Source organism: Cannabis sativa, chromosome 6 (assembly GCF_029168945.1).
Source record: "Cannabis sativa cultivar Pink pepper isolate KNU-18-1 chromosome 6, ASM2916894v1, whole genome shotgun sequence".
Lineage (NCBI taxonomy): Eukaryota > Viridiplantae > Streptophyta > Magnoliopsida > Rosales > Cannabaceae > Cannabis > Cannabis sativa.
This window is the reverse complement of record NC_083606.1, coordinates 59,644,648-59,665,578: the sequence shown is the minus strand read 5'-3', so window position 1 is coordinate 59,665,578 and position 20,931 is coordinate 59,644,648. Positions and strand designations below refer to the sequence as shown.

General features: G+C 34.5%; 1 protein-coding gene and 1 long non-coding RNA gene across 2 annotated transcripts; both read left to right on the top strand.

Moving 5' to 3' along the window:
• Positions 1–5,020: 5,020 nt before the first annotated feature.
• Positions 5,021–5,798, top strand: LOC115695976 (uncharacterized). The gene is made up of 3 exons (XR_004007596.2): positions 5,021–5,229; positions 5,345–5,411; positions 5,752–5,798. It is a non-coding gene; the product is annotated as an uncharacterized LOC115695976 (long non-coding RNA).
• An 832-nt stretch (positions 5,799–6,630) lies between these two features.
• LOC115725238 (putative disease resistance protein RGA3) lies at positions 6,631–10,319 on the top strand. Its single transcript, XM_030654685.2, has 2 exons — positions 6,631–9,926; positions 10,151–10,319. Exon 1 carries the CDS (start codon positions 6,939–6,941, stop codon positions 9,882–9,884), a length of 2,946 nt encoding a protein of 981 aa, XP_030510545.1. The 5' UTR covers positions 6,631–6,938; the 3' UTR covers positions 9,885–9,926; positions 10,151–10,319.
• The last annotated feature ends 10,612 nt before the right edge of the window (positions 10,320–20,931 follow it).

Sequence of the window (20,931 nt, the reverse complement as noted above, 5' to 3'; positions counted from 1 at the left end):
TGTTAGCACTCCCACTCAATTGCACTACCGTGTTCCCAAAATGTACGTATCACCCTGACCCAAAAGTAGGCTTAACTAACAAATCAAAGAACACGAATAATACTCTTAAGATTGAACCTAACCATATCAGGATTTAGATCTTTTGATCTAGAATCAACTTAGTGATATTGAATTGAATAGATATTACGGTAAGTTTTATAAATCTATTTCAAAGTTCAATATCGGTTCATTCCAATGCATACTCCATGCATCCAACCTGAGCTTTACTTTAACCAATGTTCTGGAAAGAACATAGGATTTCTCCAAATGCAAGTAAACTCTGTTGTAGATTGTCATATTAGTAAAACCCAGTGTTCTGATAAGTCTAGGAATCCTTTATTCACATAGTCATGTTTACTTTCCACTGTGTTGACAACACAATAAACATGATCAAGTATGTGAAAAGGGTTTGAATGAATTTATAAATCAAATAGACAAACAATTGATAAGGTGAACCAAAACATACACAAATGAATGAAAAATACTTCTGTTACTTTATTGATATTGAATAATTTGGATTACATTGAAATAGAGTTTTATTTAGGGCTTAAAACCCAACACGCATTATCCTCCAGATTCTGCGGAGGTGGAGGCGGTGCCGGTGGATCGGTTCGGGTAGCCCCGGGCTCTACTTGCTCGCCCTGTGGTCTAGATGATTGCGGAGGGTCCATTACTAGTACCCCTATAATCAACAACCCCAGCGAGTTAAGCACCAATACCACACTTACGCACTTATTGCCTTAAGCCCTAACTCATCTATTTACCTCATAAAATATACACATAAACAAATAGCATTTAAAGCATGGCATCACATAACACATAAACAATCTAGATGCTTGCATACTGCCTAAAATGGAAAGCAGTAAACTGATGATCACACAAACAGTAAAGTATTTAATCTCAATACTTACTGTACCATGAGTCGAGCATGTCTCTGACGATGAATGTACATGTTCGACCGGTCTACAGGAAGTTTAAAAACCTTGGCGCTCTGATACCAAATTGTAACGCCCTAAATAATTAGGCACGCTACCCAAGATACTTACAAAATCCTAATCCCCTTATTGGGATTACTAATAAGATTAGCGCTGAAATTAAACTTTAATTATAAACGAAATTAAAATAAAACTTGTAATAATTTAAACTTTACAATCTAAAAGTTACAGAAGTTGGGATCTCAAAAATATTTACAAAATATTATTACAAGTTCTTTTCTTTTAGCCGACCTAAGCGGCAAAATAGGGTCTCAAAAATACAACACTAGTAGACCCCAACCCACTTGGTCTAATATGTCTCGAACATGTACATTCTTCGCCCAGCTCCTGCACTCATGACCGATCAGCAATAGTCTTACCCTTTCCTGCACAGTAGAGCACCCGTGAGCCAAGCCCAACAAGACAGTATAAAATATATCAACAATTTGCTCATCATATAATACAAACAACAATGCCATTTAGATTTGTCTGTGTGACACAGACCTGCATGTTGCGCTCACATGCCTATTTATGTTTACGTGGCGTAAACCTACGTGTTGCTCTCACACGTCTATTTACAATAACGCCTTAGAATGGTTCTTCTTGGTTCTGATTACCAAGTCCAACCTGATTATGCCTTAATCGCATAATCCTTAAATCTCAATATAATCATACACTTAGCATGGCATAGCTTTTCTTTAACTCATATCACTAGGGTAATAACCCTAGGCTATTAACCGCTCATATTAGGGTAATAACCCTAATCCCGGTTACAATTACTCACATATATCAATCTCAATATAAGCGTCACCGCGCATACTCTACGTGCTAACTACTATCTTACCTGTTATCCCGCAAAGGCAGAGATTCCAAATCCCCGGGTGCTCCTGACCAGGTGCTGGTAATCCTCGCCACACAATCCGGGATTTTCACAAATAGGGTTAACCCCTGATTTTACATTCATAAAATATATTCACGGCATTTAAAATACAGATAATTACATAGAGCTCAAAATGAGCTTTCCAACAATATAAAAGCCTCCCAAAACGGAGTCCCGAGTCAAAAGTTATGGCCAAAACAAAATTCAGTATTTCCCGATGTACTCCAACCGGAATTCCGGTTGGAGCAGCCCTGAACCAACCGGAATTCCGGTTGTCTGGGCAGAGAACACGAAATCTTTAAGCCCCCAAAACTTACTCAAATCCTTCCTAAACACCACCAAACTTTCCAGAGCATCATTATATGACATAATAAACATATTCAATAGCTCAAACACAATAATTTCACTAAAAATCAAAAAGTGCCATTAAAGCTCCAAGCTTGAGTTCCATGAACTCAAGCTTGCTTTACACAACCAAAATTAGAGCTTACAATCAGATTTAAACTCAATGAAATCTTAAAAAATGCCTTTGAAGTTACCAAAAATAAAACCTACAATTCAACCGAAATCATGCTTTAACCCACAACATGTCAAGTTCTAAAACTTGAGCTTTATTCCCAATTTACTCAATCCATTTCTAGCAACAAAATACCATAGAAAACACATGGTTAAAGCTAGAAAATATTCTCAATACTTCATCTAAAGCTCAACAACATAGCCCATAACCAAATCATGCATAAACTCACTTACAACAACTCAAAATTCAAACACATGCAATCAAAGCATCACAACCCTTTTTCCATTCTCATCCAACAACAAAAATCAGCAACAATAACAAGAATTAAACCTTTAGAAACTACCTCAAATACTAGCAAGGCAAGCACAATCAAACTCCAAGTCTTAAGCTCCAAAACAAGCGAATTCCAAGCCAAAGCCAAACACTTTTCTTCAATTCAAAAATTGAAACATCAAGAAGGTTTAGAGAGAGAGACGGGGGTCGGTGGTGTGCTATAAAACCAGAAAATTGGTTTTCTCATTTGTAAAACTTCCCTTTTGTTGATAATTAATCAAATGGTCAAAAGACCAAAATGCCCCTAGGGCTTAAATATAACATAAGCATGACACAAGTGTAATATTGTCATTTCATGTATAAATAAATTCCAATTAATTTCAGATTATCACTAATAAATAAAAATGCCAAATATCTCAATCCAATTTACATTTCGGGCCCGAACCCAGTTCGGCCCGAAATACCCGGTTGTGACTATACTGCGCCAACCTGTCAGAACACACCTGAAAAGGCAACACATGCATACTATATAATAATATAGTTCTATTAAACACGTAATTAAATTAATTTCATCATGTTACCCTTCTCAGGTCATAATTACTAAAATGCCTCTGACTCACCAACGGGGTCTTAACATATAATTAATCAAATAAATTTTCATATATTGAACTATATAATTATACAATTCCTCAATTATTCATAATTATCTAATTAGGGTTTTGCTAATCCATTTCATAAATCTGGGGTATTACAGAAGAAATAGTACTATCTAAAAAAATTATGTTATCGACTCATATCTCTTTTATATAAATATATAAATTTATATACTGAGATTATTAATTTTTTAAACAATAAAATCAACTCTTCATATTTATTTTTCTAGAGTCTTGATACTAACTTTCATACAATTCAATGCACGTTCCTACATATAGAAATATATCTTTCTATTAAAGTTAGTTTGGTCTTCTACATGTATACTAAGCCAAATTAATTTATAAGTAAAGATGAGAGCGCATACATAATTCTGCTAACATATAATATTATTAGGTGTGAATTTTTATTTTTTTGAGCGTTTATATATTACAATTATATTTTATTTGGACTCGAACCCAAGACCTCTAACACACATTCACCTATAGTCACTTGAGCTAGCCACTTAGCTCAAGTGGTTTTATTAGGTGTGAACTTAAGATAGACAGTTTGTCGACAAGATAAAAATTAGACAGATTATGCCGGGGTACCTATTTTTCTTTAGAGTGAAAAAACAAACACTAATACCACATCAACAACCACGTAGCACTATCATATATTACATATACCTATGAATTTGGCACTACGATATATTTTATATACCTACGAATTTAGCACTGCATAGCGGTCAAAAACTGAGTGTATCTCGAAAAGTAAAGTTCCACTACTAATGTTATAAAGTGATATACATAATCATATCAATATCAATGATCAATCACATTATGATCAATCACATTATATTATATGTAACATTAATAAAGTTCCACTACTAATGTTATAAAGTGATATACATAATCATATCAATATCAATGATCAATCACATTATGATCAATCACATTATATTATATATATATAGAGAATGATGTTAAAATATTTTTTTTTTATTTAATATTCGTTATAGTTAAAATATTATTTCTATAAATTTTTAAAAAATTTTAAATAAATTACAATACTAAAAATAGAGTTTCTATTATAATCTACTATGATTGTTTAAAAAATTTTAAATTTATTTCTTGCATTATAAACCATTCAAAATTTTTAAAAAATATAATATATTATAACTATAACGAACATAATTAAAAAAAAAAAAAAGTACTACAAGAAATATTCCGGCATGTATTTATGGCATCCGAATTGACTGAAAAATTGTAATAAGAGATTGACGGTAAAACTCTCCTTATATACATACATATCAATAATCAATCACATTATATTATACATTAATAAAATATCTTTATATATTAAAAGTGTCTATCTAACGGCATTTCTTGATTTAACAGAATATACCTTAAAAATAAAAGAATATTCTGTTAAATTTAACGATGTTAATATTAAACCCAAAAAATTAAACAATCATTTTTAAAATTAAAAAAAAAATCATATCTCTCTAACAAACTGTAAAATATTTGAGATTTTACAAATAATTCCCCCGTTAACCCTAAGAAAAAGAAAAATATAGCCAATCAATAAATCTTCTTACCCTAAACTATCAAAAACTAATCACATCGTTCTGATCCTAATTTCTCTCTCAATAACAATATTTTTCGTCTCTCAGCCCTCTCTACGTTTTCCCTTTTAGCGCTCCGGTGGGGGAAAGAGTAGCTTTGGTTGCTCTACGGTCAGTTATGGTCTGAGTTCGGCAAGCAGTGGAGAGGTCTGGTCCAACAGCGGAAGAGGTTCGTGTTGTGGCTGTTTCCAAAACCAAGCCCCTTTCTCTCATCCGTTAGGTCTATGACTCCGGCCATAGATGCTTTGGTGAAAACAACGTTCAGGAGATTCTCAAGAAAGCTCCTCAGGTTTCCCTCTACAAATATATATTTAACATTTTCAATTTTTTTTTTATTTTTAACATGTTGGGCTTTGTATGAACAAAAATACTTTTTTTGATCTTTTTGTTTTGTTTTTGAACAGCTTCCTGATGACATAGAATGGCATTTTATTGGACATTTACAGAGCAACAAAGTGAAATCTCTTCTGGGTTTGTTCAGTTTTTCTTCAAATCATAATATAAACTTTAATTGATTTAACAGTTGGAATGTTAACCTTATAATTAAAGTGAAGCTATGATTTGAACGATCATTTAAATGGTAAAAATGTTGGGTTTGATTATTCCAAATCTTAAATATTTTATGTACTTTTGGACAGTTTGTAATTTGTAACTCTAAAATAAAAGCATTGTTGTTATAGAGCAGAAAGGTTTAATTTTGAGGATATAATGCTTAAAAAATTGTAATACAGATCTTATATTTGCTTTTTTATTTTTCTTTTAGTACATTAGGGTATGATTTTGAGGCCATAGATTTATTAATTTTTTGCAGCTGGAGTTCCTAATATAAGCATGGTTGAGGGTGTGCACGGTGAGAAGTCCCTATTGGGCATTTACATAGTAATTGCTCTAATTCCTTAATCTCTAAATATTTTAAGGTTTAACAAGAATGTTAGTTTCAAGAAAGAAAGAGAGAAAAATTAGTGCCATTGAAGTGCATCTTTTTGCCATAACATAAAGTGCAACTCAGCACCTGGAACTTTGAGTTTGAAGAAATATTAAATATATAGGTAAGTACGAACCATTCTCCTTTCTCCTCTTCTTAAAGCCCCAAAATAACTAAAATAATATCCCACCAAACTCCACTTAAAATTACCTTTTATATTATTATATAAATATAAATTTAATTAGAATCAAGGGTCTCGTGGATATTAGTAAATAATTTACAATGTTATTATTAATGAGAGTCTCGTGGGTGTGTGAGTGTGTGGGAGATGTATAGCGGGATGGGTTGAAATCCTCATTATAACATATGAATAACATTGTGTATATTATAGGTTTATATACACAATTATGACATTCTTAACAATTAGTTATATAAAACATATCGTTTATAAAATAATTTACAATTACTTTCTAAATTCTTAAACAAAAACTACTAGAACTTATATAAAACTAATATCGTGGCTCGCCACGTAACTCTCATCTAGTAGAAATAAAAATGGAATGGGAATGAGAATATGAAAATTGAAATAGAAATAAAAATAAAAATAGAATTGAGTAAAATTTAAAACACCTATTAAGAAATTGATAAAAAAAATTATTAAATTTTTCTTATAATTTTTCTTATCTTGCACTAGATTAATCTTTTCAAAATAGAAAAATCATTTCTACAAAAATAATAAAAAAAAGTTATTCCATTAAAAAATTATTCTATTGAATGATATTGTAATATGTTAAAACGCAATTAAAAAAAATGGTTTCTTTTCTCCATTTCATTACATTAAAGCCACCTTATGTATATGCCTTTCCGTCCAAAAAGATTAGCTAATTAAAATATATACATTCACGCGTTCTTATTAAATTAGCATATATTATTATTAAAGAAATCAAATATACAATTGAAATAGATCACCATGTATATATATGATAAGAAGTTGTGTATAACTTGCATATTACTTTTCTATCAATTTCTTCTCCTGTTCTCCAACTATACTTTCAGGCGAAAAGATTTTGACCATGGCTGATGCTTTCACCTCTGCACTTGTTGATCACTTTGTTTCGAGTGCCCTAGCAAAGATTGATAAAAATGTGGGATTAGTTCAGAATGTGAAGAAAGATGTGAAAAAGCTCAAAAAAAGTCTGAAATACATTCAAGATTTATTGGTGGATGCTGGGACAAGACAGCTCGACTCTCAATGGCTGAAACAGTGGCTAAGTGACCTCGAAGACATATCATTCGACATGGATGATGTGTTGGATGAGTGGAACTCTGCCATTCTCAAGTCTGAAATCGAGAGATTTGATCAAGAAGGAAAGGGTACTTGTGAAGATGGTGATGATAGTAGTGATCATGTTTGTGCAAAGAAGGTATGTTTTCCAGTACTGCCCTCTTCTTGGTTATGTTTCAAAAAAGTTAATCAAGTAATTAGGCACTGTGATTTTGCTAAAAGAATTAAGAAATTGACCAATGAGCTAGATATTATTAAAAACGATGGCCATGATCATGGCATAGTCATTGGAGCTATTGGAATGTATTCTCAACAACAATACAATCCTAGTTCTATTGTCAAATCAAGAATCACTACTATTTCTTTGGTTGAAGAAACTGAAATACATGGTAGAGATGATGATAAGGAAATTTTAGTGAGTAAGTTGTTATGTGATAGTCCTCAAAAGAGTAGTAAAGGGATTGATATAATCCCTATTGTAGGAATGGGGGGACTTGGTAAAACCACTCTTGCCCAACTAGTTTATAATGATGATAGTGTTAAGGCTCACTTTGATAAGCGAATTTGGGTGTGTGTCTCAGATCCTTTTGATCAAAAAAGAGTTGCTAAAGCAATTGTTGATGGGTTAGGAGGAAATGCTCAAAATTATGATGAGCTAGAGAGTTTAGTTCAATGCATTAGTAACTCTATCAAAGGGATAAAGTTCCTTCTTGTCTTAGATGATGTATGGACTGAGGAGAAATCAAAGTGGGAACAATTAAAGCAACCACTTATGCAGGGTGGTGTGGGTAGTAGGATATTAGTGACAACAAGAAAAGATGAGGTCACTATAATGATGAGGGCAATTACTAGCAAGATTACACTTAAAAAATTGTCTGATGAGCAATGTTGGTTCATCATTAGACAACTAGTATTTGTAGAGGGAGAAGAAAATGAGATCAAATTATTAGAAGAAATTGGAAGAAAAATTGCTAGTAAGTGTAAGGGCTTACCTCTTGTTGCAAAGGTTTTAGGAGGTCTCATGTACTATAGAAAGAGTTTGAGTCAGTGGAATGATATCTTGCAAAACAAATTGTGGGATTCAAAGGTTGTCGAGGAAGAGATATTTGCTCCACTGTTGTTAAGTTATTATGACTTGTCTCCTTTGGAAAAGTGTTGTTTCTCTTACTGTTCGCTCTTTCCAAAAGACTATATATTTGAAAGAGATATGTTGATCGAAATGTGGATGTCACAAGGTTATGTTGGTGATTCAAGAACAGGTCAAGAGTGTTTCGAGAGCTTAGTCATGCGATCATTTTTTGATGATTATATTCAAGAATTTAATGCATTTGGTGTTTTTGATCCAAGACATTATTACCAAATGCATGATATAGTGCATGATTTTACCCAATTTTTAGCCAAAAGTAAAACTATTGTCATTGAATGCGACATTAATACCAAATTGAAGTCTTTGGAGCACAAAATCTGTCATTTGAATTTGCTAAATGTAAAATCAAATTCCTCATACAAAGTTCTCACTTTGAAGGAAATCAAAAGGGAAATTCAAAGAAAATTGCGTACACTTCTCATTTCCACAGAGGAAATTGAGGTAGTACTTGATTTTGATTTCCTTTTCTCTAATCTAAGAGGTCTTCGAGTGCTAAGTCTACCAGCTCTTGGTGTGACCAATCTGCCCCAACATATTGCCACTTTGATACATTTGAGATATCTTGATCTTTCAAACAATTCCAATTTGAGAGAATTGCCTGAATCATTGTGTGATTTATGTAACCTACAAACTTTAAAAGTTGATAATTGTTATAATCTTCAAAAGCTACCAGAAGGAATTGGAAAGGTAGTAAAGTTGAGATGTTTTTATAACTACGGTTGCTCTGAGTTAAAAGGGTTACCAAAAGGGTTTGGAAAACTGATCAGTCTTCAAAAGATACATATGATTCCCATACCCAAAGAAAACAAAGAAGCATATTTCCCATTTGGGGATTTGAAGAATCCAAACGTCTATGATCATTTTCAAGGGTTTCTTCGTATTAAAAGGTGTGTGAATTTAGCCAATGTGGGTGAAGCTGAAAAGTTAAGCCTTGGAAAGATGAAAGAGCTTGAAGAGCTGAGTCTGAACTTTAGAGTATTTGATGGAAGTAGTGTTGTTGAAGAGGAAGCAAAGCCACAAAATGAAGGTATGATACTTGAAGCCCTAAAACCACATCCAAACTTGAACCTTTTAACAATCAGTCAGTACCATGGAGTTAAATTCCCAAGTTGGATTACTTCATTGATCAACTTGAAATGTCTTACTCTTGTGGGGTTCGATAATTGTGAAACTCTACCTCCTTTAGGGAAATTGCCATGTTTGGAATCACTTCAGTTATCCATAATGACAAGTGTGAAATATGTTGGCATTGAGTTTTGGGGAATAACTCGTGAAGAAGAAAACTCATTCCCGAAGTTGAAGAGCCTTTGGTTTAATTACTTTTCCCAATGGAAAAAATGGGAAGGGAGTGAAGAAGCAGCATTAGCAGCGAGAAGTTCAAAAGTTATGCCGTGTCTACGTTCGCTACGAATTACGTATTGTCGTAATTTGGAAGGACTTCCTGGGTTTCTGCGAATGACGCCATTGGAGGAGTTGAGAATTGGTGACTGTGGCATCCTAGAACAATGTTGCTTAAATGAATGGCTTCACATCCCAAATATTGAAATTAACTACTGTCGTGTACAAAAGGATGGCATAAGGATTTAGTGAACACTCCACCATTATAGAAATTCAAAGTCACATCCAGAGGTGTGTATGTAACTATTTAATGATTTTTTTTTTTTTTTTTTTTTTTTGTAATGAACTATTTAATAATCTTTTGTTAAAAAATATTTTAAAAAAAAAAAGTTTACAAATCATCTAATCTTTCTAATATTTTTAAAGGGTTTCTAATAATATGACGTTCTCTCAATATATATATTTGAACAATATTGGACCAAACAATTTATATAATATAATTTACCATTTTGCAGGGAATTATAAGGGAAGCAATGGAGTGTCCTCATCATCAAAGTATTATTTCATGCATTGTTCATTGAGCTTAATAAAAATGTTGAAGAAGGTAAAATTCTTCGTGCTAGAATTGTTCCTAACTGTATATGTATACAAATTTAGTGAAAATGTGCTTTTTAATTTTTTTTATTCAATTGTATCTATGCTCATGGTGTGTGATCATAATCTGTTAGAAACTAGTAGCTGCAGAAAATAAAAGGAACGAAGTTACCGAAATAGAATCTGGGTTGAGTCGCAGACTATGTCGCTCTCTTTAAGACGTTCGCGGCACTGCCCAAATTTGTGCAAGCAGACTATCAGTCTCGTCGTCCCCAGGATAAAACAGCCCAGTCGAACACACTGTATCGGAACTCTATTGCACGATAGAGAACCGTCGAAATTGAACACCCAAAACCGACTACTACTCGAAGCAAAAATATAAATATAGTGTGTATATATCGTATAATTTTTCAGAATGAAAAGTTGTGTTTTTCTCCCACTGTTCAATCGCATTATATAGGCAATGCGCTGATAGTAGTAACGGGAAGAAATACGTTACTGGAGGAACGTTGAACATGGGATCGTGTAAACGATGCAAAAAATCAGGAAGATGCTATAAATCAGGAAGCATCTCTGTTTACTAATTAATCAAACACGTTTTTATTTAAAAAAAAAAAAACTGTTTTAATTAATTAAATAAATAATAATTTAAGAAATAAATTTTCTCCAAAAAATAAGGTGACACCACACCCGCCAGCACGGTCGGTCGGACGGACGGCGGCGGCACCGCGCGCGCGTGTGGTGGTCCGGTGTGTGAGTCCTCACCCATGCGCACAAAACTGGGTACCCCTTGGGGCCCAAACCCATATCTCAAACTTGCACTAGTTATACACTTCAAATGAAGTGTTTCTATCCCATGTGGGACTCCTACTCACACAGATCATTTTTTAACATTTCACAAAGTTCCAACAATCCCCCACTTGAAATTTTTAAAAATTATCTATTCGAGCAGTATTCTAAGCAATAAGATTGAGCATAAACAAAGGTATCTTTCGATTTGAACATTTGCGTTGTGAATACAACTTAGAATATACTAGAGTGACTCGTAGTCTTGAACTCTATCTCTAACGATGTACCACGCACAACCTTTCTTGGGTGTAATCCAAAAGCCCGTACTTTAATGGCCATGCACGTCTATCCCAGTGTAGTGAACGCTCTAGAAATTTGCCCAAATTTCATAGGAAGCGGCCCCACTTCCACCTTCACGTAGGTGAGTCTATCAAGAGTACTCTTGTAGCTCGGTACTCCACTCTACATAGAGTATAGATCTCATTAAGAGTTTCTATTATCTCAACCTTCTATCGCTTCAGGATTTCATGCTTTACATAGCATGATCTCATCCTTATCACATCATAACTTGTTATTACCCATTGAACCTATTTCTTGGGATCTCCAGTCTTATAGGTCGGGTTACCATTATGAGTGACTCATTTATTCTAAGGGCAATAGTCCCATACCTTTTGAGGTTTTAAGAACTTTCTCTCTAGCTAGTCCTTTCGTCAAAGGATCGGCTAAGTTTTCATCAGTGCGTACATGATCCACTCTTACTGCTCCAATAGAGAGGAACTCTCTAACAGTACTATGTTTACGACGTATTTGTCATCTCTTACCGTTGTAATAACGGTTCTAAATTTTTGCAATAGCCGCGGTACTATCGCAGTGGATCAACACAGCTAGTATTGGTCTTTCCCATAAAAGGATCTCAGCTAGCAGGCTTCTCAACCAACCTGCTTCTTCACTAGCAGTTTCTAGTGCTATCATTTCAGACTCCATGGTGGACTGTGCCAAAATAGTTTGTTTCTTTGATTTCCAAGAAACAGCTCCACCAGCTATACTAAAAATATAGCCACTAGTTGCTTTGGAGTCATCTGATAAAGTATTCCGATCGGCATCCTTTGTATCCTTCTAGGACAGCTGGAAACTTCTGATAATGTAATCCAAGATTCATGGTTCTTTTAAGGTATATCATGACCCTCTCAATAGCATGCCAATGCTCTATACTAGGTCTACTGGTAAACCTGCATAACAGTCCCACGACATAGGCAATGTCGGGTCTAGTACAGTCAGTAGCATATCGGAGGCTGTCAATTATGCTAGCATACTCTGACTGTCTTACTCCATCTCCAGTGTTCTTGAATAATTTTACACTTGGGTCATATGGGGTACAAGCAGGTTTACAGTTAAAGTAATTATATTTCTTTAGAATCTTCTCAATGTAGTGAGATTGATCTAGAGAAATTCCCTTATCAGACCTAGTAATCTTTATTCCAAGGATTACACTCGCTTCTCCGAGGTCTTTCATATCAAAGTTGGAACACAACATTGATTTTACAGTGTTAACAGCATGAATGTTAGAGCCAAAAATGAGCAAGTCATCAACATATAGACATATGATTGTGCATATGTCGTTTTCAGATTTGTAATAGATGCACTTGTCACTTTCGTTCACTTTAAAGCCATTTGAAATGACTAAAGTGTCGAATTTTTCATGCCACTGTTTAGGCGCCTGCTTTAGACCGTACAGAGATTTATCCAACATGCAAACCTTATATTCCTGGCCAGGGATCACGAACCCTTCAGGTTGATCCATGTAGATTTCCTCTTCTAAGTCACCATTGAGGAATGCAGTCTTCACATCCATTTGGTGCACAACTAAGTTGTGTATGGCAGCTAAAGAAATTGAAACTCTAATGGATGTTATCCTAGTGACTGGTGAAAATGTGTCAAAGAATTATACATTCTCTCTCTGTCTAAAACCCTCGGCTACCAAACGAGCATTGTATTTGTCAACAGTTCCATCGGGTTTCAATTTCTTTTTCAGAATCCACTTACAACCTATAGTCTTATAGCCAGGGGTAATTTTACAGCACGCCAGGTTTTTTTGGTCACAAGAGAGTCCATTTCATCATCTACGGCCTGTTGCCAAAGATCTGCATCTAAAGAAGTCAAAGCTTCTTGGAGGTTAGCAGGATCCTCTTCTAAGGTATAAGCACAGAAATCAGAACCAAAGTCTTTAGCTAACCTTGCTCTCTTACTTCTTCTAGGTTCAGTTTCTAAATCCTTAGTTTGTTCATTACTCCTAATTACTGGAAGATTGCTAGTTGATGCGCCCCCACTATTTCTCAATTTAAATAGAAATCTATCTTCGAAAAAATCAGCGTCATTAGGTTCCACTATCACATGCGCATTAAGATCATAGAACCTATAGGCTTTGCTATTAACAGCATACCCTAAAAATACACATTTATAGGCTTTACTTGCTAGCTTAATTCTCTTAGGATCAGGAATACGAACATAAGCTAAACAACCCCAAGTTCTAAAATAGGAAATATTTGGTTGTCTATTTTTAAAAATCTCATAGGGAGAAATCTTGCTTTTAGATTTAGGTACTCTATTAAGCACATAGCAGACAGTTAAGAGAATTTCTCCCCACCAATGAGAAGCAGCACCAGAATTAAGTAAGATGGCAACAATAGATTCAATAAAGGTTCTATTCTTTCTTTCAGCTTTACCATTCATTTTAGGTGAATACGGTGCAGTTTTATCATGTATAATTCCATGTGAGTTATAAAAATCAATAAAAGCAGTAGAATCATATTCAGTGCCTCTATCACTACGTAGCTTCTTAATTTTTCTACTAAGTTGATTCTCAATTTCAGCCACAAATAACTTAAACATATCAAGAGCTTCACTTTTATTTCTCATTAAATACACATAGGTAAAATCAGAACAATCATCAATAAAAGTGATAAAGTATCGTTTTCCATTTCTAGTTAAAACACCATCTAATTCACAAATATCCGAATGAATTAAATCTAGAGGCTCACTTTCTCTAGTTACAGATTTATGTGGTGTTTTTGTGATCTTAGCCTGACTACAAAAGTCACATTTTTCAAAATCATTCAAAGATAATTTAGGGATTAAATCTAAACTACTCATATTTTTAATTATCCGTTTGTTAACGCGACAGAGTCTAGCATGCCAAGTATTAAAAGAACACAACAAGTAAACAGAAACATTCACTTTATTAACTTCAACATTCAATTTAAACATGCCTTCAGTAGCATACCCTTTCCCCACAAAAATCCCATTCTTAGTTAAAGTAAATAAATCAGCCCCTATAGTCTGTGTGAACCCCGCTTTGTTGAGGAGATAGCCCGAGACCAGATTCTTTCTCATCTCTGGAGTATGCATGACTTCTTTGAGAATCATAGTTTTTCCAGAGGTAAACTTTAATTCCACATCACCAGTACCAGCAACAATAGTAGTGTGAGAGTCGCCTAACAACACTTCCTTATCCTCGATTGCAGTTGTGTATGCTTTGAACATCGCACGATGAAAGCAGACATGGCAAGAAGCACCAGTGTCTACCCACCACCCTTCCGATCCACCAATCAAGTTGATCTCAGAAATCATAGCTGTATAAGGCAGCTCTTCAGTCAGGTTAGCCTGCGGAGCAGAGCTAGACCTGTTCCGACACTTGCGTGCCATATGACCCGGTTTGTTACAGAGAAAGCACAAAAACGGTGTCGGGTCATTCTTATTAGGGGGTTGCTGCTGTTTGTTTTGGTTCCTTGGAAACCAATTCTTATTATTATTCCAAGAATTATTTTTTTTCCTAGTGGGTTTCAGAATCGCACTGGATTTCGTAGTGTTGTTGTTTGACACAACAAGTACTTCTTCTTTCTGGTCCTGTTTACGAGCCTCCTCCTCAATGCGAAGGCGAGTGATCAGACTTTCCAAAGAAAATTCTTTTGTTTTGTGCCTGAGAATACTTTTAAAATCTTTCCAACCAGGAGGCAATTTGTCAATAATAACAGCAATTTGGAATTGTTCATCTAAAGACATACCTTCAGAAATTATTTCGTGAGAAATTTTTTGAAGTTCATGAGACTGAGCCTCCACTGACTTATCGTCAGTCATGTGGAATTTGAGGTAGCAGCTGACAGCGTACTTCTTAGTTCCAGCCTCCTCGGTGTCGTATTTCTTTTGAAGTGCGTCCCAGATTTCCTTGGCAGTTTTGTCAGAATTATAGCAATCATATAAATCGTCAGATAAACCATTGAGAATATAATTTTTGCACAGAAAATCATTCTCGATCCAGCTTGTTAAATCAACAGTTTGCTTCTGCTTTTCATCATCCTTTGCAGTATCAGAAACAACAGGTTTATCAGTCGTCAGAACATAAGCAACATTTTTCGTAGTGAGGAAAAATAACATTTTCTGTTTCCATCTTTTAAAATGGTTTCCCTCAAAACGAAAAGGTTTGTTTATATCAATAACACCAGAATTCTCATCGGCAGTCATGGCAGTTGTTAGAAATTATTTTACCAGGATCTTAGATCTACTCACAAGTATGTTGATTAACACCCTAAATATGAACTTTCTAAAACGATGAAATAAACACACAAAGTTTAGGAAACCTTACATTGGGTGCAGCGGAATAATATGACTCCTTCCGTTCAGATATCTATCCCTTGATTCCTTTCTGTTGCAGAGCATTATCAATATCTGAACCTGGATCTCTTTCTCTGAATCTTTGATGCTGAAACTCCTTCTTGCTGAAAGTCTTTCTTCACGATCTTCCTCACTATGATTGAGGTATCACTTGCTGTGTGTGGGCACTACTCATACACTAAGGATTTAGAAATTCAAGAGGAAGAGAGAGAGATTGGGTTCGGCCAAAGATAGGGAGAGAGAAGGCTCAGGTTTTTCTCTGAAGGAAAAATAGAAAATTTAAGTGTAATTTTCCTGAAGCCTTAACTATCTATTTATAGCATTCCACTAGGGTTAGGTTTGAATTATTTGGCATTAAAATAATAAAAATATCAGAGGGAAAAACCCTACAAAAGTGGTCGGCCCTACATAGTGGATTTGGGCCTCACTTTTTGCAATTTTGCAGTTTTATCTTTTCTGCATCTGATTTTCTCAAAAACGCCAATTTTCTAATTCAACCATTTAAATGCCAATTCTAACTATTTAATAACTATAAATAATTATTAAATAATATTGTCATTTATCATATTTATTAATTGAACCATACAAAGTATCATAATTAACAAATATACCCCTAAAACTCTTTCTTTACAATTTCGCCCTTACTTAGTGAAAATTTCACAAATAGACATAGTCTAAATTGAGAATTATAATTGATTAATCAAAACCAATTACATGAGTCTTACAAGCAATATTATCTCAACTAGTGCGGGGACCATGGGTCTATATAACCGAGCTTCCAATAAGTAGATTAAGAATTTAGCACTAAAATTCACTAACTTATTAATTCTTCGTTGAATCCACACATAGAATTTAGAATTGCACTCTCAGTATATAGAATGCTCTATATGTTCCACCATATAGACACATCATTAGTTATCCATTGTTATAATCCTAATTTGATCACTGATCCTCTATATGAATGATCTACACTGTAAAGGGATTAAATTACCGTTACACCCTACAATGTATTTATTCCTTAAAACACTTGACCCCGTATAAATGATATTTCAGCTTATGTTAAATGAGTACTCCACCATTTATGTTCGTTTGGTCAAGCTCGAAGGAGATCATCCTTTGCTTACTATTCGCCAGATAGAAGCTATAGATTCCATGTTTATGCTAGCGCTCCCACTCAATTGCACTACCGTGTTCCCAAAATGTACGTATCACCCTGACCTAAAAGTAGGCTTAACTAACAAATCAAAGAACACGAATAGCCTTTCAAGATTGAGCCTAATCATAATAGGATTAAGAACATTTGATCTAGGATCAACTAGGTGATATTGACTTGAATAGATATTACGGTAAGTTTAATAAATCTAAGTCAAAGTTCAATATCGGTCCCTTCTGATGCATACTCCATGCATCCAACCTGAGCTTTACTTTAACCAATGCTCTGCAAAGAACATAGCATTTCTCCAAATGCAAGTAAACTCTGTTGTAGATTATCATATCAGTAAAACCCTATGTCTGATAAATCTAGGAAACTTTATTCACATAGTCATGTTTACTTTCCAATGTGTTGATAGCACAATAAATAGGATCAAGTATGTGAAAAGGGTTTCAGATGAATTTATACATTATGTACATATAATCATGAAATAAATCATGTGAACCATGCAACATTAAATGTTATTTACGATCTATATTAATAAGTAAATCTGATTATATTGAAATGAGTTTTATTTAGGGTATAAAACCCAACAGAAACTAAACGTGTTAAAATTGTTAGAAACTAGTTGTTGTAGAAAATAAAAGGGACGAAGTTACTGAAATAGAATCTGGGTTGAGTCGCGGACTATGTCGCTCTCTTTAAGACGTTCGCGGTACTGCTCAGATTTGTGCAAGCAGACTATCAGCCTCGTCGTCCCCAGGATAAAACAGCCCAGCTGAACACACTGTATCGGAACTCTATTGCACGATAGAGAACCGTCGAAATTGAACACCCAAAACCGACTACTGCTCGAAGCAAAAAATATAAATATAGTGTGTATATATCGTATAATTTTTCAGAATGAAAAGTTGTGTTTTTCTCCCACTATTCAGTCGCATTATATAGGCAATGCGCTGATAGTAGTAACGGGAAGAAATACATTACTGGAGGAACGTTGGAACATGGGATCGTGTAAACGATGCAAAAAATCAGGAAGCATCTCTGTTTACTAATTAATCAAACACGTTTTTAATTCTGCCCGCCAGCTCGGCACGGTCGGTCGGACGGCGGCGGCGGTGCGCGCGTGTGGTGGTCCGGTGTGTGAGTCCTCACCCATGCGCACAAAACTGGGTACCCCTTGGGGCCCAAACCCATATCTCAAACTTGCACTAGTTATACACTTCAAATGAAGTGTTTCTATCTCATGTGGGACTCCTACTCACACACATCATTTTTTAACATTTCACAAAGTTCCAACATAATCATTACAAAATTTCATTACTACATTTTTGGTACAAGTTTGCTTTTATTGTAAAGCACCATAGAAAATGTGTAATCTTTCTTGTATGTGAACATATAATTATTTATTTTTGTAATCAATAGGTAGTGTCATTATTCTGAACTTCAATCTGAGTATGCATTCAGTTTAATTTTCAAATTATAGAGATTAGTTTACTCATAAAAACTACTTTACAAATATCCCATATAATTACAGAACACATATAAAGATTATTTGACATGAAAAGTTTTCCAGGTAGTTAACTGTATTAATCTGTCTTTATGGTAGCTTATGTAGATCAATTTCAACATACCTGTTTGCTAGTATGTAAAGTTTCTAAAACAATAATGATAAAATTTTTATCTCTAATCTATGTCAACCCCAATAAGAACTGCAGGGTTTTTCTAAAAAAAATATCTTTGTTTCTCTATGTTCTGCTCTGCCTCACTTTTTTGGTACAACTTCAGCTGTGTTGTTTTTCACTGTGTTGAATCAATTTGTTAAATATATGAACATGTATGAGGAATGCCACGGCTGTGCAATGCTGAGTTGGCACTCTCTTGAATGTAGGCTCACAGCTCAACCATATTACTGTTGATTGCAATTATTCTGTTGTTTAAGTCTTCTTATTTAATTCTCTGGTTTAGATTTCGTTGCTGCAACAAACTGGTATCAAAACTAGGTTCTTGGTTCGATCAATATGGTAACTACTACGCTCGAAGTTGATTGACTTGATTAAAATACTGACTTCAGCTTGTGGAAGAAGCGAACGAAAAGAGGTTGCCATGGCACGAGAAAGGCAAAAAAGACAAAGCTGAAATCATGGAGAGAGTGATTGCATATAGAACAATTGTTTCGATTGTAGAAAGTACTAAGGTTTCAAAAGAATTGTCCTAGCTACCTTCACTAGGAGCTGAAGTAAATTATTATGATGAGAAATGACTATGTTTTTCCTTTTAGAAGTGAAATATATTGAACTAAATTTTCATGATTTTAGAATCTGGGGTCAACACTAACTGTTATGGTTACAGGGTAAAACAAATTGTAATCTGGGAAATTTATTGTGGCCCACATATGATGGGAGTAGACATGTTGGAGATCAATTTGGACAAGAGAATTCCTCTAGTTATGCTATCATAATAAAAATTCTTGATCCTCATATTACAAACTAAGGATAAGAGCATATCATCAGATAAAGTTGAGATATGGTATCAGTCTATGAAGAAAGCTAAAAGCAGAATCCTTATAAGAAATGGATTTGGTTAGAAAGTGAACTGTTGAGTTGGCTTTGCTAGAACTGAATCAATGAAACTACTATTACAAATCTCAACTCTAAGGTCGTCCACCAGAATATGTCACCACCAAAACAATGTTGCAGTCCTTTGAGCATCTTGACTGCAGCTCAGCAATTCGAAGCAAATGGGTGTTTCCAATTAAGGTCAATCTAAAATCCTGTCGTGTTGTTAAGGGCTACACCAATGGACTGGACTATACTAATACATTTTTTGTTGTTACAAAATTGACCTCTGTTTGCTTATTTATTTCGACGGCAGCTACTTATGATTGGCTTTTGCATCAACTAGATATTAAGAATGTATATAGCAACATTTTGGGTTTGTTGCTCGGGGGCGGGGGGGGGGGGGGGGACAAGGCGCGTTTTTTCATTTTTGAAAATCTTTATATGGTTTGAAACAAAAGTCTCTCAGTCTGGTTTGGAAAATTTAGTAAGTTGTTGAAACAATTGATTTGAAGAAAAGCATATCTAACCAGTCTATGTTCTACAAACAATCAGAAGTTGGTATCCATCTATTAGTATGTATGTCGATGACATTGTTATAACTAGAAGTTATACTATGAATCTCATCTTTTAAGTCTTTCATTCATACTTAGTTTCATACAAAAGACTTGGAGGTGATAAAGTATTTCCTGGTTGAAGTTAGAAAGAGTAAAAATTGAATCTTCCTATCTTAGAGAAGATATGTTTAATCTATTAACTGAGACAGAAGATTTGGGGGCGAAACCTTGTAATGCCCCGATGAATCTTAGTATACACCTTACAAGAGATCGGAAACTATTTGAAAATCATGAGGGATATCAAAAGTTGGTTTGTAAGCTGAATTATCTTATAGTGACTCCTCCTGATATTGCATATCCAATTAGTGTAGTTAGTCAATTTATGTCATCTCCAATAGTTCTTCGTTGGCAGCATTAGAGAAAATTTGTGTTACTTAAAAGGAGCACATGGACAAGGCATTGTCTATACAAATCATGATCACTTTGATATTGAATATTTCTGAGATGCAGATTGGAAAAGTTTCAAAGTGGATAAAAGATCTACTTAGATTAATGTATCATGGTTGGAGGAAATTTGGTTTCATGGAAGAAGAAACATGTTGAATCACGATCAAGTGCATAATCAGAATATAGGAGCTATAGCACAACTTGTGTGTGAAATCATGTGAACTTACCAAATCTTACCTGGAGTAGGACTTAAAACTTCAACTCCAACAAAAATGCAATGTGACAACCGAATCATTCAATCCAATCCAATCCAATATTTCAGGAGCAACTAATCTCAATGAGATTGATTGTCATTTTTTTTGAGAGAAAATTCAACAAAGTTAATTTTGACAAGATATGTGAAGACTAGTGAACAACTAAGAGGCATCTTTATGAAAGCTTTCAATGGGGTTTATTTAACAAATTGGGCATGATTGATATCTATGCTCCAACTTAAGGGAGAGTGTCAGGTGTATATTATACTATTGCAT

Bases quoted from the DNA above. Each gene is read 5' to 3' on its own strand.
- LOC115725238 (XM_030654685.2), top strand. From the start codon at position 6,939: ATGGCTGATGCTTTCACCTCTGCACTTGTTGATCACTTTGTTTCGAGT.